The sequence below is a fragment of the Alexandromys fortis genome, unplaced genomic scaffold (genome assembly GCF_014885135.2).
Source record: "Alexandromys fortis isolate MF-2015 unplaced genomic scaffold, M_Fortis_MF-2015_v1.1 scaffold_51, whole genome shotgun sequence".
Classification (NCBI taxonomy): Eukaryota; Metazoa; Chordata; class Mammalia; order Rodentia; family Cricetidae; genus Alexandromys; species Alexandromys fortis.
In genome coordinates, this window is record NW_026067925.1 from 2,269,913 (window position 1) to 2,295,052 (window position 25,140).

Sequence of the window (25,140 nt, forward strand, 5' to 3'; positions counted from 1 at the left end):
GTCCATCTCACGGGACATGGTGAGAGACAAGGAAAAGGCAAGTGTAAGAAGAAAGTTTCTAACTATGAAGGAAAATAAAACAGAAAAACTTGTCTTTTATATACAGAAATGGCATGATAGAGTATTATCATTAAAATCTCATTAGCAAATGATTATTATAAATGTTTTGTTGTAAATTAGTAAAGAAAACCTGTTCTTATCCCCAGGTACCCGGTTCTTTCATACGTCACTTGCAGAATCAACTGACTACTGCCTGCCGTATCCCTATGCTCACCTCTGACTCATTCTTGCTACTAGTGCCGTTAGTATGAGTCACACTGAGTGGATAGAGACGGTCAAAAAAGAAAGATATAGCAAAGACTCAAATTTGGGTTGAGGACTTCAGCAGAGTCATTATGCATCTTGAATTTTAGTGTGTAGGTTCTTGGTAAGCTTGGTTTGGAATGGTTTTATGAATATTCATAAAAACTATGCACTTTACAGTTGTGGCCTGAGATCTCCATATATTTCATTCTCTTTGATCATTGTTATTTTGAAACGCATACTGATGATGTAGCCCAGGGTGGTCTTGAACTCACTATGTAGTCAAAGAGGGCTTCAAAATGATCTTCCTACTTCCTCCTCTTAAATGAACTGCCACGACTGGCCCAATGCTTACTTTGATTTATAAACAATATTTAGATATGGTATCTGCTCCAATAGTTTGCATTTAGATGAAAAGAGCAGGAATAATACAAAAGAATGTCATAATACTAGTAATAAAGCCCAGTGCCAACTGAATGCTTTGTATTTTCCAGTTAACATTTCTTAGTATTTTAAGTGTCTGAACTCTTCCAATTTTTATAACGCCCCTGTAGGTGCACTCAGGTTCTCTCATGGACTAGGTACTTCAGAAGGTCAAGGTACTTAACTCAAGGTCACACAGCTGATGTTAGTCTCATTTGGTATGGTAGCCCATTATCATGAACCTCTCTGTTCTTTGTGACTGTAAAAGATCTTGAATTCTGGATTTGAACTTGGGGGATTGAGAGTCATTTTGGAAGAAGTGAACTGCAAAGACAGACCTGGTTGGGAGAAGAAATTGATCAAATGAAAGGGGAAGGAGAGAATGGCAGGATCTTTCCCAGGCAGCAGGAACTCAGAGTAGGGTAGTGAAGGATGTGGGGAAAGGCATGACCACACACTGCTAGGTGAGTGTGCCAGCATGAGAGCAGGGACAACACGCGTGAGAAACAGGTAGTAGGTCAGGAGAACTCTCCAGAGGGTAGCAAAGGTATCTGATCCTGCAGCTGCAGAAGCTTAGTGCTTTCCCATAGGCCATTTGCTTTGTTGTCTGTTGTCTGTTGCTTTGTTTTCTGTTTCAGGTCAGTATGGCCCAGCATAAGCATAGAAAGCCTGACCAGAAGTCAGAAAAGTAGGAAACGGCTATCTGCTTGTTTCCTAGATGTGAATAGAATTTAGGAGATCTAAAAGTGTCCTCTCTCTGGCTTTAATGAACTATAGTTGACACAGAAAACTGGTTTGTGTTTACAGGACACAATGCCATGTCTTCACGTGTATATACCTTGTGAAATGATTTTCATAGAACCAAGATAATCTACATACATGTATGTGTGTGTGTGTGTGTGTGTGTGTGTGTGTGTATGTGTGTGTCCCCAGCCTCACATAGGTATAGGTATCCTTTTACTGTGAGTATGGTGAGAACATTTGAGACCTATCCTCTTAGCAAGTTTCAAATGTATACTACACTATTGATCTCCAAACCCCTGCGCCCTGCCTTCCGGGACCCACAGTGTCTGCTTCTATCTCTGGTGCCCTGACCTTTCTTTGTCAGTCTCCCTTTCTCACTCTCCTTCTGCCCAGTGTTGTGCTGCCTGAGCTCTGCGAGCCTCTATGGGATGCTTCCATCCCACTCCTCTCCTCACAGCCACATCGTCTTCATAGTATCAGTTGCCATCAGTATTCTGATGGCGTCTGCATTACCCAGAGTTCTGGCCTTTCATCTAAGCTCCAGGCTCATATATTCAACTAAACCTCTCTATTTGCATATCTCATGAGTACCTCGAATTCAACACTTCTTGTACACAGTCCACATTCTTATCACCTGGTATGAGCTACATCCTCTTCCTCCTCTTCCTGTGTTTGTAATGATGCCATTGTTCTTATGCTTTCCGGACCCAGCATCTTGGGTTTTAGCTTTCAAATCTCTACCTCTTTTGAACAGTTTTTTTTTTTTAAAAAAAAAACTGGGCACATGTTACATTTGGGGCTTTCCAGAATCTTACAAACACTTCACATGTATTAGTCCTACCCTGCAACCTAGAAGTAAGCCCGATTTTCAGCTTGCTTTGCAGTGCAGATGGCTACAGCAGACCAGGGCTTGCCTTAACGGGTGCTTTCCAGGTGAAGTTTGAGGTTGATATCTTTGGCATAAGAACTGGGACCATGCAGGGCATCCACCTTGCCAATATGGCTGTGATGGAGGAGGGTCATCTGTCTATCTGTTGTTTCATTGGCTAATTAATAAAAAAAAACTGTCTTGGCCCTTTGATAGGACAGAAAATTAGGTAGGTGGAGTAGACTGAACAGGATGCTGGGAGAAAGAAGCTGAGTCAGGCAGTTGCCATGGCTCTCCTCTCCGACACAGATGCACATTAAGAATCTCCCTGGTAAGCCTCCACCTCATGGTGCTAACACATTATTAGAAATGGGTTAATCAAGATGTGAGAGTTAGCCAATAAGAGGCTACAGATAATGGGCCAGGCAGTGTTTAAAAGAATACAATTTTTGTGTTATTATTTCCGGAGCTAAGCTAGCCATGCGGGAGCCTGGTGGCGGAACTCAGCCCGCATCTCCGATCTACATGGCTGCTTTAGGGGTGTCTAGATCTTAGGCACCAACTGAAATTGCAGTAGGATTGCTGGCACTGAGGCAGCATCAGCACTGAAGTTGTAGTGGTTGCCATGGGAGCCAGATCTTGACATTCTGCAGGTGTCAGCAGCAGTGTGTGTCCTCCTTCAAAACAGGTTTACTGTGTGGTTTGAGGTATGGGTAGGAAAGAGGCGGGGGCCCCTCTCCTGTGAGTTTACACCAGACTTTGTTCCTTCAGCCTTTAGTAATCTCTGAGTGGTTATTATCTTTAAGAAAACAGATTTTATTAAACTACCTGGAGTCAATTTTGTTGTTTGCAGTAAGAATCTTGAACACTTTGAGGTTATTGATTCTTGTGTGGAAGGAAATTTAGCTGTACTTTGAGCTGCGTAACAGGTTCAGGGAAGGATGTGATGAGCAAGACATAGGCACAGATAGAGTTGGGGATTTTAGGACCTACCCTTCCATGGTTTGACTCAGCTGTCTGCATTCCTAAAAGTTATTTTGTATATTGAGTCTGGAGTTATTCCCACATGTTTTAAAAAAGCAAGGCATAACAAGGGGAGGGAAAAGGAAAATTTAGCAGAAGACAATAGACTAAAGCACAAGCTAGCCGAGTATTCCTGGTCAAGTAACTCCATCTCTTCATTTCATTCCAGTTCCACTAGCTTATCTTAGTTCCCAGTGGGCGATTAAGAGTTCACCTCTGTGTCTGAAGCAATTATATATAACATATAAAATATTATGAGATAACTTCCGTTCCACTCGAGTAGGCTTCCTCTTTATAGAACTCCTACTTACTGAGAATCTGGCCCTGAACCAGGCACCATCATACATATAGTGCATGCCTTTAATTCCAGCACCTGAAGGTGTGAGCCAGGAGAACCACCAATCCACCAGTTCAAGGGAAATGTGGGACGCAGAGTGGAAACTGTGTCTCAAAATCTTTTTTAAAATTGACTCTGAACCAGGTGAGTCCAAGTGCCTTTCCCCCCTAATTAATCCTTTATAAAGTCATTTATCTGGATGTAATTAATTCTGTTTCTAAAGCATTATTTATTTTATTGTGGATCATAATTGGTATTAATGTTATTGTTTATGAATTTTGAGGTGATATAATAGTAAATTACATTAATGAAAATTAGCAGAGCCCCTTATGTTTTAGATTTAATCATTGTTTTTATCAAATAATACTGTAAGCATGGCAAGAGTAGCTCCTTTGGGGACAGGGATATTGCTCAGTGGCAGAGTGCTATCCTAGCATGCATAATGTACTCAGTTTAGTCCCCTCACACTGGGAAATAAAACTCTGCCTAATGTATTCCTACTTCAAATTCCACTCACTAGCAGCAGCTATTTTAGCCTTTTTGGTTTTGGTTTTTCTGTTTCGAGATAGGATCTCTCATTGAAGTCCTGACTGGAATAGAACTTGACATGCAGACCAAGTTGAGACAATTGTCTCATCTCTGCTTCTCAAGTGCTGGAGTGTTAGGTAGGTAAGCGTGTGCCACTGTGCCTGGCCATGTCCAGCCTTTCTTAATGACAATACAGGCTTCCTCTCCCGGTTTGACTATGCTGTTATCTTCTATCTTCAATTTCCTGAAAATGAAGCTTTCTCAAGTCTCTCTCTCTCTCTCTCTCTCTCTCTCTCTCTCTCTCTCTCTCTCTCTCTCTCTTTTCTCTCTCTTTCCTATTTTGAGAGTTTCCCACATCTTACAAGCACAGATGATTCCAATATACAAGTGCAGTCGCTTTACAATTTCTGGTTAAATCCATGGACACTTGGTATTTTATATTTACTAAGTGAACAAACAAGCAAAACTCCCAGTGAGCAGATAAAAGATAGGTAACTAATGTGAACAATGACAGGCATGGCATCGCCACAGATCCCATGGGTATTAAAAGCCTAGTGAGTAAATTTGTGTCCAAAAATTTGAAAGCCGTGATGAGATTTTTAAATAATTTATTTAATTTTATTTTATGCACATTGGCATGAGGGTGTCAGATCCCCTGAAACTGGAGTTACAGACAGTTGTGAGCTCTCATGTGGACGCTGGGAATCGAACCCAGGTCCTCTGGAAGAGCAACCAGTGCTCTTGACTTCTGAGCCAAGAGAGATTTTTTTTAAAAAGCCATAGCCAAGACCAAACCAAACAACAAAAGGCATTTCCTTTTTTGTATATGAGTGATAAGCAAGTCGAAGTTGAAAGTGAAAACTGAATTTTATCTCCTGAGAAGTGGTGTGCCTAGGGATAAATCTAACTAAATATGTTCAATATCATACATATAAAGAAAACCAGAAAATGGAGAAAATAGGTCGAAGTACGAAGTGGAGACATATCTCATGTTCATGGAGAGGAAGTTTTAATATTATTTATAAGTTACTCCCCAACTTGATCTATAAATTAGATGCAATAAAAATTCCAATGAGTGACTTCAGGGATACTCAAAAATTGATTTTAAATTTATTTGGAAAAGTTGAAAACCTAGAAAAGTTCATGGAGTCGTGAAGGATAAACCGCTTGGAAGATAGATGCTGCCTAGCTTTGAGACTGACAGCTAGACTGTGGAATCCAAGACGGTGTGGCAGCGAGGACATAATATGCAAATGGAAGTCCTGGAGAGAGCTAAGAGTCTCCAGAGTCCCAGGTGAGGTTCCCAGCACCCACACAGGACAGCTCATATCCATTTCTAACTCCAGTTCCAGGATATCATATTCCCTCTTCTAGACTCCACCGTTTCCTGCACACATGAGGTACACATAAAAACATACAGTTCCCCCACATATATTGATTATATATATAAATACATATATAAATGTATATAAATACATATATATACATATGTATATAAAGTCAATAGGTCAGAGTACAAAGTCTAAAAGTAGAGCCAAATAAACATGGTTAACTGAATGATCTTTAACAAAGAAGAAGTAAAACAACGATTGATTAAAAGGTGCTCCTTTCTCCCCCTTTTAGTAAAAATAGATTTTTTTCTCACTTAATATATCTTGACTACCATTTCCCCTCCTTCTATTCCTTCCAGTTTCTTCCCACCTCCTCTCCCATAAAGATATACTCCCTTTATGTTGTTCATTAGAAAACAAAAAGGCTTCTAAGGGATAATATAATATAATATAATATAATATACAAAAGCCAGATCACCAGATTCGGACAAAACAAACAGAAGAACACAGAAGGAAAATGGATAATGTTTCAGATGATGGTTGGTGCTACCTGTGGGGTAAAGTAATGTAGGGAAGGGCACAGAATTGCTGTACAGTGATAGCTTGTTGATAAGATCCTGTTTGAGGGTACAACTGTGGCTGTGTGGGGTGATTGTTGTAGGGATAGATTAAAGGGGTCCTACATTGCCTGGCTGATTATGTAATCGCAGGGCATGGGTAGGTGTTCTTCTGTTCCCATGTTTCTATTAGAACTGTCCTCATAATTTGTTACTGTATACGTTAAAGTGTATCTCCACTTCCATGATTTCTAGTAGCTACTCAACACCTAGAACTTTCCCATTTACTTCTATACTCTCACATCTGATCCATCACTGTGAGCATTAACATCATCATTGTTGATTCACTGAATTAGAAATGAGGTACATCAGCAGCTTCAAACTTGGGGCAGGAGTCTGAGTAATGATGGGGGATTTTATATGCATTTTTGCTTGCCCTCTGAGATCAGCAAATTTTTTTATTTTGATTTTTGGTTTCGTTTTAGTTGGGTTTTGATTTGGGGCTATGTGTTCTCATATAGCATAGATGTTGGTGTCAAACTTTTTGTGCACACCAGAGTGACTTGGTGTTTTCATTTTTGCCTTTACCCTCTGTGCACTGTGAGAATGTCTGTTTCTGATCAGACATCAAGTGGTAACTTAAGTTTGTTTGCTGCACAAGATCAGATAGTCCTTTGCTATCATTTTTTTAAATCTCTTGGTCATTTCTGTCTTTGGGCCACTGTAACTTTAGGGTGAAGCAATAGGACGTGTCTACAAGAATTATTTTCTGGGCTATGAAAGGAAGATTATCTCCGCTGATTTAGCTGGATCCCATCAGCCACGGACCTGGGAACGGGAAAGTCTTTGTGGTGCCTTGGGGCAAAGGGTGGTGCTTACCAGAATATTGAAATGTTGCTTCCTGTGCCAGATGGAAGCCAGCACATGCTTGTTGGGCACCCAGAGATCAGAAGTGAAGCGGCGTTTTGGATCAGGGTGATTTTCTGGATTATCCACAGGAAAGGAAGACTGAGAGGACCTGCCACGATGCTCTTCCTCTGAGGATTTGGACCTGAGCAGATGACATCAGCTTCAAAAGCAGACATTTCCTTTACTGTGACTTCAGCTCCATCCCCTGGAGTCTTTCGGTTGGACTCATTTCTCTTGAGTGCCAATCTTTCTTAAAGATTTCCTGCCAGCCCTTTTAGGAGACTGACTTTTTCTGCAGTTTCTCTCCCAGGATCCCCAAGGTAGCTTCGGGGGCAGTCGCCCAGTAGCTTAGTGACTTAAATCCTCACAGAGCACTGGGAGTCTTTAAGTAATAAATGCCTTTCTTCCCACAGTGCAAACCTTGCAACGCCTGCCCGAGCCCTCTGAGTTAGCCCAGACAATCAGCCAGTGATGTCATCCAGCTGGCAAGCTCTCAAACTTTCTTCCTCCTCTGTCCTTTCAAAGGACGGTTTTAGAAAAACACCCATCCATCTTCTTCTTCCAGTTTCCAACACAAGCCATTGCCTCTCATCCCAGGTTAAAATGCTATTCCTTACATCACTCCTCTGACTCTTCTCTTTCACTTTTTATATTCATAGCTGGCTTTGAGCTATTACTGATATGTGGTAACTGTTACAAGTTCTTGATTCAGCTGCATGACATTGTAACAGCAGTCATGTAAAAGTTCTGATCGCCTTTCCCTATTTTACACTGGAGGATGTAGACACGTTAGTAAGCTGTAATTTACCAGATGTCACACAGCTAGTAAAATGGCAGAGCCAGGAGTTGAGTCTGTGTCTGTCTAGCTATATGGCTGTCAGCTGTAGGCGGCAAATGAACACAGTTGGAAATCCCTGAACAGTTCCGAACTCTTGGCAGGAGGAAGGTGGGCGTCTGTCCTGCAGAGCTGATGTCAGGCTCAAGAAACGGAGAGTGGGCTTCCTTTGTTTCAGAAGGTGTGCTGCACCTTAGGATTCATCCTAAGGCTCACTCACATGAGCCGTTTCCCCTTTGTTCTTCTAATACCACAGTTCGCCAGCCCCTTCTAGATCCTTCTCATCAGCATGAAACCAGCCTAATTTCTCCCATAGCAGAAAAGCAAGCGAACAAATAAGCTTGCGAAATTACTTTCTCCATTTCCAGCCCTGCCCTAGTCTTCTATCACATTTCCTTGGCTCTTTTACAGCAAGAGTTGGGCTTGCCTTCCATCCTCCCATCCCTGCCCTTCTACCTGTCACCACTAACCTCACGTGACTAATTCCAGGGCAGATCTGCAGTCCTCACCTTGCCTAGCATTACAACAAAACAAACAATCAAAAGAGGCACGGTTAGTCCGTTGTTTTCTTTAAGAAGGATCTTTTCTTAGCTTCCGGAACACAAGTGTGTTATCGTTTCCTGCCTCCCTCAAAAGCCACTTCCTGAAAGGGCCGCTAGAGCTGTGACTGGCAGTGACCAAAGAGTTAGCTTTGACTTGTTTCTCTCTCTCTGCCCCCTTTCCTGGTGGATTCACCCATTCTGAGTGCACTCAGGTCTATGCATTAAAGGTGTTATTGACATTGTCCAAATAATATGAAGGCAGTTAGCAAAAGAAAGAGCAGAGGGCTTGGGTTTAGAAGATTGGAGGCCAGCCCATCTATGCATCCTTGTGTATCCTCAGGCACGTCATCCCACCTTGAGTACCAAATTTAACCTACAGTTGCCGAGCAGCTGATAGTTTCCAGGTAGGCCATACCGGCCACTTCTGTGAGGTGGCAAGAATCCCCCCAATTTAGAGATAAGTCAGCCCTGCCCTTATGTTTGCTTCTCTTCCCGTCTTCTAGGCTCCCTGTGCAAGCGCTTTGAGTACAGATTGTGCATGGCACAGCACTGTCAGATTGCAGCTGGGACTGCTGCTGGCCACAAGGCTGCTAGCCAGAGTTGAACGCATTTCCTTTGCATATCATCCACCTTCTAATACCACCTCACTGGTTGTTTGCTTGTGGTGCTTGCGGCTGAACCCAGAGCCTCCTGCCTCGTAGTCATGGGCTCTACTACTGAGTTTCATCTTGGCCCCAAACAAATACTTTAAAACCTTTTGAGTGGACATCTTATGCAATAAAATGCAAATTGTATGCAAATGAGAGAACCAACCTTCAGAGAAATTGGTGTCTTAATTTTTCATATAAAATGTGATTAAATGCGATTATATTTTTATGGAAGAGGGGTCTAGGAAGATGAAGGTTTCATGCAGGAAGCGTGATTAGCATGCTCCATATACTAAGGCAATGGAGATTTCCTTTTTGGATATTATCAGTAGAACTGGGCACACTGGTGCACAGTTATCGCTGTGGCTATTTTGGGTGTATCTTTTGTGTTGCAAAGGAGACTGATAGTAGTTTCAGGCATTATGTATGAACACAACCCATGTAAGCAGAGCTATTCCATCCCTTCTGTACCTGCCCAGTCTTTACCAGGAACAATGATAGGAAGGCCACATTAGCTGCACTCTTTAGAGCCCAGGGACATTGCTGCACTGGTGGGGATCCTCAAACTCTTTGGCCAGTTGTTTTCCTCTCATGACACTCTCTCTTGGTCATATTTCTTCTTCCTGGTTTACTCCCATGTAGCTAATTAGTATTGTCAAGCATATTCCTATACGTCTTCACCAGCTATTAGAGCACATTGTTTATATGTTTTGACCGCTTTTCACCAGGGCTGTAGATAATTTTCTTGCAGATATATGTTTTTTCACATTTTCTGACAACAAAGTGTTTATTAATTATGGACACTCAAGGCAGTATCTTCCCAGTTTGGGGCTTTTTAAAAAATGCTTTCTTTGTTTGTATTTTTCATGAGGAAGTTTAGCTGGGAGAGACTTGGGGGAGAGGAGGGAGGGAAACTGCAGTCAGGATATAATATATGAGACAAGAATTTAAAAAAGCAATTTAGAATGTGAATTCAATGAAATTTAATACAGCCTTGTCTCTCTTATTTGTCCTTTGTGTATATTGTTTAGTCAACTTTCTCTTTCCTCAACGTAAAGTCAAGAAAAACAGTTTTTCTCATCTGTATTACTATTCCTACTTAGGTATTTAATCCAAGTGAGTTTGTCCTTTGTCTGTGATATGAGTTGAAGGGTAAATGGTATCACTCCCCACATATTTTTTCTGAAACCTTCTCATTGCTGGTCATTTTTTAAAAGAAGATTTATATACATTGGTCCCACGTCATGTCTCTTTGTAACTATACACTGTATCAAGTTTTCTTGTCAGACTATCTTTGGCTCTCCAGCCCCGAACTAACAACACAGAGACTATTATTAATTATGAAAGCTTGGCCCTTAGCTTAGGTTTGTCCCCAACTAGCTCTGATAACTTAAATTAACCTGCATTTATTAATCTAATTCTGCCATGTAGCTTTTACCTTTTCTCAGGACAGCATGTCCGACTTGCTCCAAGTCTGTTGAGGGATTCCACATGCCTAGATTCCTGCTCCTCTTCCTAGCTCTTCCTGAAACCCTGACTAGCCTCTACTGCCTAGCTATTGACCATTCAGATTTTTAGTTCACCAATCAGAGCAACACATCTTCACGCAGTGTGCAAATATCGCACAAGAGCCCACGTTATTTACACACCATGTCTCTTTGTTTTAGAAGTGATTCTGATTTTATGATGACTTATCTCTACTTATGATCTGATTTTCTTAATTATTACTTCTTTATGGAAGAATTTATAGGTAGTAAGCATAGTGTTTCTTGGTGACTATTTTAATTATTTTGAATGTTATTGTCCTTGCCTTTTCATGCAGATCTTAGATTCATCCTTAGAAGTTCTCTTTGAGGTTTTACATGTAGTTTGAATATGAATTGACAAGGTTGACACCTTCATTTTATTGACTGTTCCCATTCAAAGTATCACATGCATCCTAAATTAACAGAGAGACAAACTACTGTACAGGGGAAAGAGTCCTTAACTAGACCAACTCATATTTGAGAAGGTGATTTTTGATAACAGTAAATGGAGAAGACATGGCCTTTCTGATGCAATTATGGGAAAATTCGTGCCATGGGAACAATAGGGTCTTTGCAACATCTCATACCACATACAAAAAAAATCCAAAGTAGGTCATAGCTACAGAAGTTAATAGGTGACATTTAAAATCTCTAGAGAAGAACACAGGAGAAAAAAATTTGATCTTGAAATATGAAAAGACAGAACATCAAAATGTGGTCCACTAGTGAACTATCTGGTAGATTGTATTTCATGTACATGCATGTCAAAGTTTCAAATTGTATGCCCGAAGTATGTACCCTGTTGTCACATGTCACACGCCTCAACAAATGTGCCCGAGAGGGGACAGGAACACAGAACAGGACTTCAAGAATTCCCGTGGCAGCATGTGCCCTGTGAAGGTGTCCTGTCCTTTCCCAACACGAGTGACCTTGCCTAGGGATTTGCTTTTCATATTTCACCCAGTTCTCTCTTGCGGCACGGGGACCATCTTGGATATTTTCTCTTGACCACTCACTCACCTCGTTTATCTTGAATGTAGATTTGCTTGGCGAGCGGCGATCCTGTGGCTGAGGTTTTGTTTCAGGCTGATCTTGCGCCTGTGAGATGGAGCATGAATACAGGGAGATCCTCTTGTTGACCGGCCTGGAGGAAATCACCGAGAAGGAGCTGGAACGGTTCAAGTACTTTGTCTTGCATGAGTTTAGGATCTCTAGGAGCCAACTGAATGAGACTAAAAACAGGACTGAGTTAGCGGACCTGCTGATTCAGAGCTCAGGCCCAGCGTTGGCAGTGACGAAGACCATTTACCTTTTCCGGAAGTTGAATTACATGCACGCCGCAAATTGTCTTCAGGAGCAAAAGAAAAAAGGTGTGTGGAAATGCCCCTCCTTTAATGACACAAGAGCGATAAAGCCCCCGGAGTGTTGCATTAATTTGCTCAATCACCAACCATCGGTCCCTTCGCCTCCTTGCCTGAGAGGCACTGAAAATTGTGTTGCAAATTCCTCAGGCATTTTTGTTGCCAGCACTTAGAGCTGCCACCCCTTGTCTCCAATCTACTTGCAGAAACTGTGCACACGAGATGGCAGTGTTAGCGTTCAAGGTCCCGTTCCATGATACTTAAGGCTTTCATACTTCTCTGAGGGCCTGACAATAATATCAGCACAGCGCAGCCTCGAGCAGACAAGCCAGAGAATCGCCTCACTTGGCCGTAGACTATTCACTTCCGTAATGAGCCAGCCTTCAAAGTCCCAGTCAGTCTTTCTTTAGGAAGCCCATGTGCTTCGAGTCCATGGAGTTTCTACCTTTACACATCTCCAGAATAGATGCCACTATGAATTTCCAGGATACAAAGGACGTGTTTGTATTCGATAAACCGCCACCAAGTCTCCTTCAATTATATGCATTTCGTCCCAATTGCTCCCTAAGAATAACTGGTGAATCCTTTGTATTTAAATAGCTAATAGAGCTGACAAAGGAATGCCTCATCAAGAGGCTCCCTAAAGTGAGAGATTCCAGAAGCAGTCCTTTGGGGACACTAAGTAATACATAAGTTGCAAATTTTTAACAGCTTGCTGAGAAGAAGGGTGTCTCATCACGTGGGTGACATGACTTCTCAAGAGATATTTATATACAGTTTAACTTATGAAGGAAGGTTAAAGTTTCATACAGATACAAGTTGTTAAGTAATTTTGAGGAACTTAGAGCAAGGCTTGATGATGCCAAACACTATTTTCAAAGGGTGCCCTGAAATTAGAAGGAATATGTAGTTCTTCCATTTGACCACAGGGTGACAGTAAGAACACATACTTACTCCAAGCTGATACTTCCTTATCTATTCCAAGTCAACTGAATACGTTTGATAATATCTTTTACCACCCCCTCCATCAATTCATGTTCCTGATTTTTGTTTTCTAGCTAGGATGACATAAAACCCCTTCATTCCCCCCCCCATTTTACTGTGTCTAGTGTTGGTGGGATTCTCTCAGTTTGATTAGCTCTAAATGACCTGCTGGGAGAACTGGTTGAAAACCAGGAGTGACTGACAGCTCCACTTGATGACCTAGAAGTCATTTTAGATCCTATACTCCTTCAAAGCTCTATGTGAAGCCATCTGCAAGCCCGCTTGAAGTGCAGCGCAGGTTTGTCAGTGATGCCTCTGGCCGTCAGGGCAATGTCGATTTCTGGGTTCTTTCCTAGCAGTTCCCACCTAGTGTTTACTCTGGTAAGTGTCCATCACGAAAAATGGAGATATTTGAATTCGTTAAAGAATATCATTAAAGAATGACAGGGTTCTGACTATGAGAAAAGGCTTGAACAGGAAAACTGATTAAAAAAAATTATGAGGGCACATAAGTATGATAAAGCCAAGCAAATCTAGCCAAATTCTTTAAATATAACCATGAGTTAGACAGATGAAAAGTGTGCATCAAATTATGAGTATATAGTGGGAAGGTGACGCCCTGCCAAATGTCTCTGCAGTAACACTATGAACGACATTTAAAAGAGATCAGTGTGGTTGGTGCGGTGGGATCGAATGATGGGTTTATTCCCTTGAGATCCTATGACTCTCCTTTATCCTCTTCTATACTGTCAGTATAGACTGAATGTTTTCATGTGCTTGTTTCTCAGAAAAAGAAAAAAAATGATTTTATAGAGCTAGTCACTGGAAGATCAGCCTAAGTTCTTGTAAGCATTTCTAGCCATTTTGACATCACTCACCTGCCAACATTATTTACAGAGTTTATGCTCCCTAGCAGAAAAATGCAGTTAAAATATTTCAAGAAAATCAAGTAATGCTTTAAGTTAAGTTTATGGTTTTGTTTTGGGATGCATTTGGAGTTGTCCTGGGCTCATGTGACCCACAGATCATAGGTTAGACATGCCCTGGGCTCATGTAATCCATGGATCATAAGTTAGAAAAGTCCTGGGCTCATGTGACCCAAAGAACCTGTGTTAGACATACCCTGAATTCGTGTGATCCACAGACCCTGGGTTAGACGTGCCTGAAAGAGTCTCTGTAACATCCCTGACCAAGACTCAACTACCTTCTTTTGTCTGAAATATAGTGACAGAGTACCTTGTTATGTAACTAGAGAACTCATTCTACTGCTATCTATATTCATTAAATCATTTGATTTCTAGCAAAAGCAAATCCATCAACATCCCGAATGGTTCAGATTCTGTGAGAAACCACATCTAAAAATTTCTTAAGACATGCTTTTTTCATGAGTCCCTTAAGCAATTGAACACTGCCCACCTTGATAGACGGTCACATCAAAATCAGGACAAGAAGTTTCCGTCTCAGAATAAAATAAAACCTAATTCTTGACCTGGGTACCCAGGATCTATCATACAGCTGCCTTATGGGGCATTGCTGAAAAGTGAATACGTCATTCACTTAACAATTTGCTTTTCCATTTACTAATATTCCCTTAATTCTTAATGGTTATCAGCAGCTCCTTTAGGCTCAGGAAATTAGCATGCAGGACTCAGGTCTCTCCTTCCAGCAAGAGAGACCTGGGGCTGACCTCAGGTCATCAGGTTTGGTGGCAAATGCCCTTACCCCCGAGGCATCTTGTTCGCCCACTTCTCCCTCTGTTGAGGGAGTTTTCTAGGTAAAATATTCTTACTTAGTAAACATTTAGTTTCTTCTCCATTGCTTTAAATACAACACCACACTGTTGCCTGGCTTACATGGTTTTTGCGCTGGTTCAGATGAACCGGGGCTCTGGATGGTCCAGACTTTGAGTCTCTTCTTTTCGTATTTTGCTGCACATTTGAGGAAGAGAAAGCAGTAACAATTTTTTTTTTGTCTCTACTCTTCTACTTCTTCATTTCCTCCCCCTCCTCTTCATCCTCCCTTTTCTTTCACCCAGCTGTGCTTTTGCATATGTCAGCCGGAATGGGCTGTGGGGAGCAATTTCTTCTCAGGCTCTCCGACTGGACCAGGCTACTGCTTGTGTCCTGTGCTCAAATAAGGATACATTGCATGGTCCAGTGAGGTCAGATCTTGTTGCAGTCAGGTAGAGCTGCTGGCTAGCATCTGTAATCATCTTTAATTAAGTTTATGTGATGTAGGCCCTAATCGGGCTTCTATTTGTGCATGGCCATGAGTTGGGTTCTGAGACTGGGAAAGGCTGTGGGTGCTGCTCTTGGGCCACTTGGAATGGCAGGGCCAGAGACTATGCTAGACAGCTATGTATAGTCTCAGGCTTTCCTTCCAGTTTGGGCTCACACTGAATTTCAGGCTGCACTAAAAGTCTTCCCAGTCCCATCTCTCCGTGGTCACTAGGGTTGGAGAGTCCAGATGCTGAAGAAATATTGGGGTACAAACTTGCCTTTAACAAAAGGACTTTTTTGTAAAACCCCGGGCTGAGTGGGCGAGTTTCATAATAGGCTGTGGCCAGCAGGATCAAATATTTCCTTTTTAGGTTATTTGTGTGTATGAGATTGCCTGTAATCTTCCGGAAGCCTGGTGCCTTGCTCTGAGGCTGGGCAGGGTCATCACACTCCACGTGTGCAAATGTACACACCCTCACCTAGCAAGTCTGGAGAAACCTTACACAGAGTGCTAAGGCTAAGTGAACAGTTGGCAGTAGCTGTGATGCAAAGCCAACAAATCTGTGTGCATGCATTTTTGTTTTGTCTTGTTTTTGTTTGCTTTTCAAGGCAGGCCTTCTCTGTGTAGCTTTGGAGCCTGCTGTCCTGCAACTAGCTCTTGTAGACCAGACGGGCCTTGAACTCACAGAGATCTGTCTGCCTCTGCCTCCTGAGTGTGGGATTAAAGGCTTGCACCACCACCACTTGGCATGTACATGCCTCTTAAAGTACTATGCCATCTTCTCTTTAATTGCGCAACTCCATAAGGCAGTGTGCATGTACTGGTCACAGTGAGACCCACTTCATTTTGTTTCTTTCTTTTTTTAAAAAATTTATTTTATTTATGTATACAGTATATGCCTGTGTGCCCAAAGAGGGCACCAGATCTCAGAGATGGTTGTGAGTCATGATGTGGTTGCTGGAAATTGAACTCAGGATCTCTGGAAGAGAGCAGCCAGCGCTCTTTACCTCTAAGCCTTCTCTACAGCCCTGTTTTGTTTATTTCTAATTGGCCCCTGTTATTCCAGTCTTGCCAGTGTCCCCAGAGTTCCTCATGAAAATGAGCCTTCTATAAAGAATCCTCTAATGCTGAGAAGTCCACAGGCTCACCCTTTGCTCTCCATCTTCACCATAGTAGGCGTGGGGTTGTGCCATCTTGGAAGGGACATAACATTGTGAAAATGAAACCAGTTCTCTTACCCTCAAGACATTATTGGTTCCATGGTTCTAGAAGATACCATATTTGCATTCTGAAATGTTCCCTAATGTGCCTTGTCTGAGGATAGTCATGAGTTGTATTCTTTGGGGGACTGAAGATGGGAAACTCCTAGTCCATCATCCTGCTCTGTCTCCCTTCTAATTTTGTTCTTGAGAGGTCATGATATTCTAATGTCTCAGCCATGCTTGCTCATGCATTTTAGGTTAACGTACCTCTTTTTGATTCCTCCTCCTCCTCCTCCTTCGTTTTTCCGCCTTTTTTTCTCCCCCTTCTCCTCTTTTTTCTTCTTTTTCAGTTGAGAGTCGATCCATGACAAATAGAAAGAAGAAAGGAACGCAGCAAGTAGAAAAAAGAAGTCAAGCTGAAAACTGTTCTGGTGCCTCTGCCACCAGCAGAGGCGAATCCTCCAAGAAAAACTCTTCTCCAGAAGTCAGTCCTCAAGCTAAGGTAGGCCAGGGCAGCTCCTTGGTCCTCGTGAGGACCCCCTCCCATGACTCTCCCTCTCATCCAGCTCAGGAAGCCTGCTTTTTGGCTTAGAGCATACAAAGCAGGAAAGCAAGGCTAGGATAAGAAAGATCCGTCTGCATTACAAAAAGAAAAGTCAGTCAAATTCATCAATTTATGTAGCCTGAAAGCTTCTAGTTTCTGCCACGCTCTGGGCATAATAACACATTGCTATCTTAGCCTCTACTGGAAGAAAACTCTGCCAGGGACCATTTTTAGTGAGTATGTTTTAGGGTGTGGTTGGCATTTGTCTTGTGAGGGGGTTTAGGAAGTGAGGGAATGGGGGAGAATTTCAAGTTCAGTGGAATTGCAACCAGGAGTTCAGTCTGTTCAGTGAGAGAATTAGGGGCTACGAATGCCCTTCAGGGTTGTCACAATGTGAATGGAAACGACAATCCCTATACTCACTATGTGCTGGCTCTTTTAATGGGGAAGTGGCTCTTTCTAGCAGAGGGAATAAAACTGAAGATAGTCTTTGACCCTTAGTCCTGACAGAGAAGCATGCTGGGAGCCACCACAAAACCCATCAAGCACATGCAGTTTTATTCCCCATGAGGGCATTGTCATCATTTTCCAGAGGGATGAGTTTAGGGTGTGTCCACCATTCTGTCTAGAGCACCCACCCACTTCCTCTATGCTTGGCTCAGAAATTTCCAGAATTGCCAAGAAAACAATACTAAGGTTTAAATGTTGCATTTTAATCAAAGACATGAAAATACATATTGTATAGTCTGGTAGATACAAAGAGAATTCCTAGGCCTGGAAACAAAAAGTTCTGCAATAGTCCTCAGTGAACTTGGCATTTTCCTGCTTTGGACCAGATTGAGTGTGGGATGCTGATCATCAGATGTAGTGTTGGGCTCACATTTCAAGGTCTCCCAGAAACCTAGTTCAAAATCTACTCTTCCGGGCCTTTTTTCCCTAAGTGTCTCTCTTTGCTTACAGGTAGTTAATCATTTGTAAGACAATAGCATTGTTTCTAAAGCATACACAAGCATGAGCAGACACATACCTGCACCTGCAGTTGCACACACACACACACACTGTGTCCTATCCCTCTTATTTTCTTATTTTGGAAGAACAAAATCCAAGATGAGCATACAATCACCATAGTCTGGTTGCAGAGAGGAAAGCCCATTTATCACTGGGAACATCCCTGTAGTGAGTTTATTGTGGGTCCTCAATAAGGAATGCACTTTTGTCCTTTGTTAAATCAATTAAAATGGTTTGTTATATTATCCCCCTGAAGCAGACTTAACATTTTATATGTTGTGTTAAAATATTTTATTTGACAAAATCCTTTTTTGGCATTTAAATGATTTCAGTGATTTATAACTACAAATGTTAAGATGTAACTTTTTGGCAATCCTTAGTATATAGAGTTATATACTATATAAACTCACAAAGGTAGAGCTGATTCTGATTCCCACTCTCCCTTTAATCCATCTGTAGGCGCTCCTCCCAGATCTCTTCGTTTACTCGCACTTAATGGTCTGTGTTTTATTGTGCACAGGATATTCCTGGGGATGTGGAGTGCTCTGTGCGCATCAGTGAACCTTCCCACCCTTACACGAGGGTCCCATACATGCTCAGAACACTGTAATAGAATCACAAGAAGACAAGATCAGATTAAGCGCCAGCAATGATTCAGGTTTCTGACACACTCTTTTCCTAAATTACATGACAAGGAAGGAATCTGACTGAGGAATTCTGTCTCCAGGGTCAGCTCCATGGCCCCACCTAAATACAGAAAATGAAGTATCCATTTTGTATTTTTTCAGTCTAGATAATTCCAAGTCTCCAATCTTTTCCTCACTTCTCCATCTCCCTTTCAACTCAGCCTTTTCTGGCTTCCTGGGGTTTGTCTGAATGAAGGCTGCCTCTGTTACAGTGTTGACCCATAACTAACATCTCTTCTCTGTGGTCACAGCCTCAGAAGCAGCAGATCGTGGCAGAGCAGGAAGCTATCAGAGAAGGTTTACAGAAAGATCCACTGGCAGTCTTGGTGTTGAAAACAACGAATCCTTTCAAGTGTGAGACTGAGGAAGACATATTCCATGCAACAGTGGCCAACTTGACCGCATTTTTCTTCGTAAAAGTTCTATATGCACCATTTAAAGATAAATTTATCCCAAGGAGAACAATTAAAATATCAAACTATCTTTGGCACAGTAACTTCTTGGAGGTGACCAGCTCCTCAACTGTGGTTGATGCTGACGCTGACCACAAAGTCTGTGTCCCAAATAGCATTAGGCTAAAAGCTGGAAGAACTCCCACAATTAAGATGCTGAAGACCCAGCCTTGTGGAACAATTGTGAATGGGACGTTTAAAGTCCAGAAGGTGAGTTCCTGTATGCAAGTTTATACTGATTGGTATGAAAAATATAACACCTATCCTAAGCTTTGACAGAACTCTAGAAATTATGTTTTAATTTTTTCTCTCTATATAGCAACAGGACAATTGAAATCAATTAAATAATTGGTTTTAAACAATTTTAACAATCAAAAAACAATTTAATAAAGTTAAAGATTTGTAGGATAATAATTGGCCAAAACTTGTGTGCAAAGCTCACAAAAGTTTTATGCTGTGTGTACTTTGTTTGCTTCGTCTTTTGAGACAGGGTCTTTTACTGTGTAGCTTTAATTGGTCTGGCATGCTCTAAGATTCCTCTGCCTCTGCCTGCTGATCCATGTGCATGCCACTGCCCCCAGCAAATGTTTTTTTTTTTTAATTTTTATTTATTTATTTATTAAAGATTTCTGTCTCTTCCCCACCGCCGCCTCCCCTTTCCCTCCCCCTCCCCCAATCAAGTTTCCAACTGGCCTGGGTCTAAAAAAGCCCGGGTTAAAACCGGTCTCGCTGAACATAGTGGACAATGAGGATTACTGAGACCTCAAGAACAATGGCAATGGGTTTTTGATCCTACTGTACCTATTGGTTTCGTAGGAGCCTAGGCAGTTTCGTGGATGCTCACCTTACTAGACCTGGATGGAGGTGGGTGGCCCTTGGACTTCCCAGCAAATGTTTTGAAGCCACTTTTATTTACGTTGTTACCCTTGTAACCTGTGAAACATAGACACGGCTATTTCCCCCTGTGTTGATTTTACACACTTATTACCATCCACTTTCAAAGTCACTTTTACTTTGAGCATCCTTCAGATGTGTGCTCATTGATGAACGAGGGGACTGATGAGCCAGCCCTGGAAGACCTAGTATTGAATGAAGAGAATGGAAGAGTTAGCAGAGAATCCTAGCTAGATGCTGGGTATCTTTGTTGGAGTTTCCATTGCTGAGAAGAGACTCCATGACCCCAGCAACTTTATAAAGGAAAACATTTAGGTGGGACTGGCTTACAGGTTCAGAGTTTTCGTCCTTTATTCTCATGGCAGGAAGCATGGCTGCATGCAGGCAGACATGGTGCGGGAGAAGTAGCCGAGAGTTCTACATCTAGACCCACAGACAGTAGAAAGAGAGAGTGAGCCACTGGCTTGAGTTCCTGAAACCTCAAAGCCCACCCTTAGGGACACATTTCCTCCTGTAAGATCACACCTACTCCAACAAGGCTTAATTTTTTCATATAATGCTTTTCCCGATAAACCCATGGCTGCCTTTTCTATTCAAGCTACCACATGGGAATCAGGGACACTATCTTTGCGTGAACAATTTTCTGGCCTAAGACAGATCCTGAAGGACCATAGGGAATGTTGATGATTTCTTCCCCTAGTAGCCAGATGACCTCAAGTTCTGTCAGAAAAGGTAGCAGGAGTAAATTGTCTTCCTTGGAAAAGTAAAGCATAAAAACACCCATTGTTAGCTTCTCAGTTTTGAACTTTCTATTTGGCCAACTACTCACTAATGTCTATTCACATGGTCAATAAAACTAACTCTCAAATACTGTACATATTTGACGTATCTAACTAGTATCTGGTCCCATTCTAATCCAGATTTGATTGTGAATGATATGTTGTCCTTGATATTCTGACTTTTAGACTTCTTCACTAGATCTTTTATTGTTAGTTTGTGTGTCTCTCTGGATTTATGTCACTAAGTGACCTTCCTCCTAACCACAAGGTCTTCTTTTCTCTTCTTTTTCTTTCCTTTCTTTTCCTTCCTTTCCGTTCCCTTCCCTTTCCTTCCCTTCCCTTCATTTCCTTCCCCCTTTCTTTTCCTTCTCTTCCTTTCCTATCCTCCTGTACACTGGCCCTGGAGCAGCCCCGTTTTCCCCATCTATTAGTTGTTTCTTTGTGCCATCCTGGCTTCCCAGAAGAAAAAAGGCTTGGGACTAGAAAAATGGACAGAAGAAAGATGGACAGAAGGGACATGCTTTAGTAAGATTCTCCCACCTCCTCCATTGACATTTGCTAATACCGGTTAGGTCGAAGCCTGTTAGTTTGGAAGCTGGAATTCCTCCTTATATTTCTTTTGGAAAGCTGCTCCTGTCTTGTCTGATGATTGATTTACATGCCGCTCTTCCTTAGTCATCTCAGTGGAGCTTGCTTGTTGTTTCCTTTCACAGATAACAGAGCAGCAAAAGGACAGAACACTGTATGGTGTACAAGACAAAACAGGGGAGATGGACGTGTTGGTGCTTGGAAACCAGGACAAAATAAAATGCGAGAAAGGAGATAAGCTTAGACTTGTATTTTTTGAGGTGTCAGAAGATGGAGAGAAAACACAGTTGAAATCAGGACCCCACAGCTTCTTTAAGGTATGGAAGAATGTCAGTACTCAAAAGACTACATTATTTTGTGTTTTATGTCAGAAAGCAGAAAAGAGGCTGATGAACAGGATATGGCAGAGAAGAGCCCATATGTAGCGTGTTTTTATCTCACAGAACTGAGGAGCCTGGCTTTAGAAAATTATTCTTATCCTAGATGCCCAGCTATAAACCCATGGGTGTCACAAAGACACCCATACACTCTCTCTCTCTCCTCTCTCTCTCTCTCTCTCTCTCTCTCTCTCTCTCTCTCTCTTTCTCTCTATCTCTCTCCCTCTCTCTCTGAACTCCACAGTGAGTTTTTGGACTACAGTTTAAGTCTAATGAAAGCAACCTGCCTGAAGTTGCACAAATCATTCTGACAAATGCAGTTGTAAGTCAAGACAGACTTTAAAAACCTTGAAAACAAATCTTTGAGCAAGTCCAACCTGCTGCTCACTACACCCCTGTCTGCACTCTGTGTGCTAGAATCCAGTTAGCAAGCTTCTAGAAAGGGGCTGGAGGCTGAGGAAACACACACAGAAACAGACAGACCCCCCAATCACTGGTACAAAGCCCCTCTTTTATAGCACCATGGAGGCTTAAATACCCTGCAGTCAATGGCCAACAGGTGAAAATCCCATTCTCTGATCCTCTAGGCAAAGCACAGCTTTTAGTGACTTCAATTAGAAGGCTCTAGCAGGGAAGGGCAGCTGAAGGCCAGGACTCAATTAGTCCCAAAACAAACCCTTCACGTATTTATCATAGTCCAGGGCAGTTAAGTAAGTCATCACAGCACCCTTCTCCTTATCTGATTGTCACAGCTTTGCTCTCTTCCCCACTACCCATCAGTGTTTATATAAGCCCTGTCTCTGTGTAAGTTTGAGATAGAGACCTGAGAAACCTTTGTGTATGTCCTTATTATGTAGGCATGTATTTATTTGGAGCAGATAGAATTCAAGAAAGTCATCCAAGAGTGAAGGGATTAAGGGAGGGACATGGGAATGGGGAGGATATGTGATATGAAGGGAGGCACACTACAGAAGAATGCAGTAGCTGGAAGTAGAAGAGAGTTAAGTGATCAATAACATCTCAGTCTTCATCTTTCTTCTCCACCCAGCTTATTAAGACCTCGAAGCCAAAAACTGAGCAAAAAGAAAAATGTACATTGAAGTCAACTCATCTAAACAACACTTCTTTGAAGGATTCTAATACTACTTCTTGAACCAGACTGAGCTACCTGAGGACAGACGTTTACAAGCTCTTCATCCTATCCTATTAGTTCAAAAAGAAGTCAGGACCACGAGGGGTGCACCCACCCACTGAGATAGTGGGGCTGATCTATTGGGAGCTCACCAAGGCCAGCTGGACTAGGACTGAAAAACATGGGATAAAAGTGGACTCTGAACATGGTGGACAATGAAGGCTGATAAGAAGCCAAGGACAGTGGCACTGGGTTTTGATCCTACTGCATGAACTGGCTTTGTGGAAGCCTAGCCTATTTGGATGCTCACCTTCCTAGACTTGGATGGGGGGGGGGGCTTGGACTTCCCACAAGGCAGGGAACCTTGACTGTTCTTCAGACTGGAGAGGGAGGAGGAAAGGAGTGGGGGGAGGGGAAGAGGAGTAGGGGAGGGGGAGAAGAGTGGAGGAAGGGGAGGGGAATGGGAGGCCGGGAGGAGGCAGAAAGGGAAATGGGGAGGAGGCAGAAATTTTTTTTCAACAACTAAAAAAAAAAAATAAACAAACAACAAAAAGTGCTCTTCCATCATTAAAAAAAAAGGATAAATACTTTACAATTCCTCTGTTAGCTGTAGAGCAAAACAAAACAAAAATCTAGTAAAACATCCAATATCAGGCATGAGAAACCCCCTTTTGAGTAGTTGATTGTCTAGGAGACTCCCAAAACATTATGGGCTATTGCTCTTGCCCTTGGTTGATCCCCAGAGGTGAAGATAAGTTCATATTGCTGAAGATACCATGCACTTCAGACACAGGGTTCAGAGGTCCCTGAGCTGTAACTGACCTGAGAGTCTTCTCCCCAACGATTATCTTTCACAAAACCAGAAGGTGCAATACAGACTTCCCAAAGAGGGAGGTAACCATCAGTATGACCCAGTTATGATGCCTAAGAATCATAAAGATGAGCACCATGGCACAATAATCCTAAGGGTGAATTAGTGTCACAAATGCCTTAGTAGTAACCAACAGTTCTTTAATTGGACTTAATACCCCCTCAACAAGAAAGAAATCATTCCTGGTATTAGAAATCTAGCCAACTACTCTGGATTAGTGAAGTCATGAATTGTAGAGGAAGCATATTGGTTTAGAACCACTTCACTAAACCAGCATTATCCCTAACTACACTCTAAGTATTTGTCCTTATACACTTAGATAAGTGTAGTCCTTCTCCCTCATGAAGAAGATTTCTCCTTGCAATGGATGGAGGCTATTACAAAAAAATCACAGCCATCAAAATGTAGAGTTGTGACTCCCAGTCCCAGTGGATAACTCTACAATAGAACTCTAGCATTTAAGGTTCAGGGAACATCATGGAAGAGGGGGTGGAAAGGTTGCTGGTGGTGGTCATGTCAGAGGAGCAGCAGTTGGCAATTAAGCTTCAGTTCAGTTCACCACAATGCAAGGCACAGATGGGTGAATTTTGGATAGGCAAGGCTCCAATGATTTCGGGTCCATAATGTCTCTTGATAGTTCTGTGCTGCCATTGTTCTTTGGTCTCTGTCATGGTGAGAATGGGCATGGGGGGGGGGGAAATCCCCACTGTCTTTAATGTAGTGTGATTATTTCATGGAAATAATCTATTATACTGGACATTTTTAACCTGTGGATTTTTATCAAGATGGTTTCTTCTTAAGCTTCATTTAAGAAATTAAGTAATTAACTGAAGTATTTTACACAATAATAGTGTTAGTTTAAATAGAATTTTGATGATTAAGGGTTTCTAACAAATATAGTAATGGATTATATAGCTATATAGATTGTATAGATAGAGGTGAGTTTAGTGGGAAAATTAGTAAAGGTAAAAGTAGGATATAGTGTTGGCCCGGGGCATCAGAGGATAGAAAATAGGAGTGAGCAAGTGTCACACAGCTAGGACATAGCAGTTTCTCTTGAGGACTCACAGAGACTGGTTTAGGTTAAAGACTAAGGAAAACAACTGAGTCCCAGAAATTAAGCTAGCTCAAGGGTTTTTAATCTTGATGCTGAGAAATATGTACATGGGCTCAGTGTGCATCACAGCTAAAACAAGCTTTAAATAATAACTTCATGTAACTAAAAAGCAAAGAGTTGCATGGTCCATTAAGGTCATTGTACAATACTCTAAAATAGGAATAATGAAAGAAATAGCCTGTTTTTCTGGCAATAATAAAAAGTACTGCCGGGCGATGGTGGCGCACGCCTTTAATCCCAGCACTCGGGAGGCAGAGGCAGGCGGATATCTGTGAGTTCGAGACCAGCCTGGTCTACAGAGCTAGTGCCAGGACAGGCTCCAAAGCCACAGAGAAACCCTGTCTCAAAATAA

At 42.0% G+C, this 25,140-nt stretch overlaps 1 protein-coding gene across 2 annotated transcripts in view; it reads left to right on the forward strand.

The window, feature by feature from the left end:
• The window catches only part of Aim2 (absent in melanoma 2), a 41,810-nt gene extending 18,623 nt beyond the window's left edge, over nucleotides 1-23,187 (forward strand). Inside the window, exons 1-6 of one of the 2 annotated variants that reach the window (XM_050142997.1) lie at nucleotides 3,732-3,842; nucleotides 11,614-11,943; nucleotides 16,691-16,842; nucleotides 18,830-19,240; nucleotides 21,417-21,608; nucleotides 22,717-23,187. In XM_050142997.1, the coding sequence (XP_049998954.1) occupies nucleotides 11,679-11,943; nucleotides 16,691-16,842; nucleotides 18,830-19,240; nucleotides 21,417-21,608; nucleotides 22,717-22,821 (1,125 nt within the window). In that variant the 5' untranslated portion in view covers nucleotides 3,732-3,842; nucleotides 11,614-11,678 and the 3' untranslated portion in view covers nucleotides 22,822-23,187. Of the gene's footprint in view, nucleotides 1-3,731; nucleotides 3,843-11,613; nucleotides 11,944-16,690; nucleotides 16,843-18,829; nucleotides 19,241-21,416; nucleotides 21,609-22,716 lie in introns of those variants that run through there. The other variant, XM_050142996.1, reaches the window with a different exon arrangement.
• Nucleotides 23,188-25,140: the final 1,953 nt, after the last annotated feature.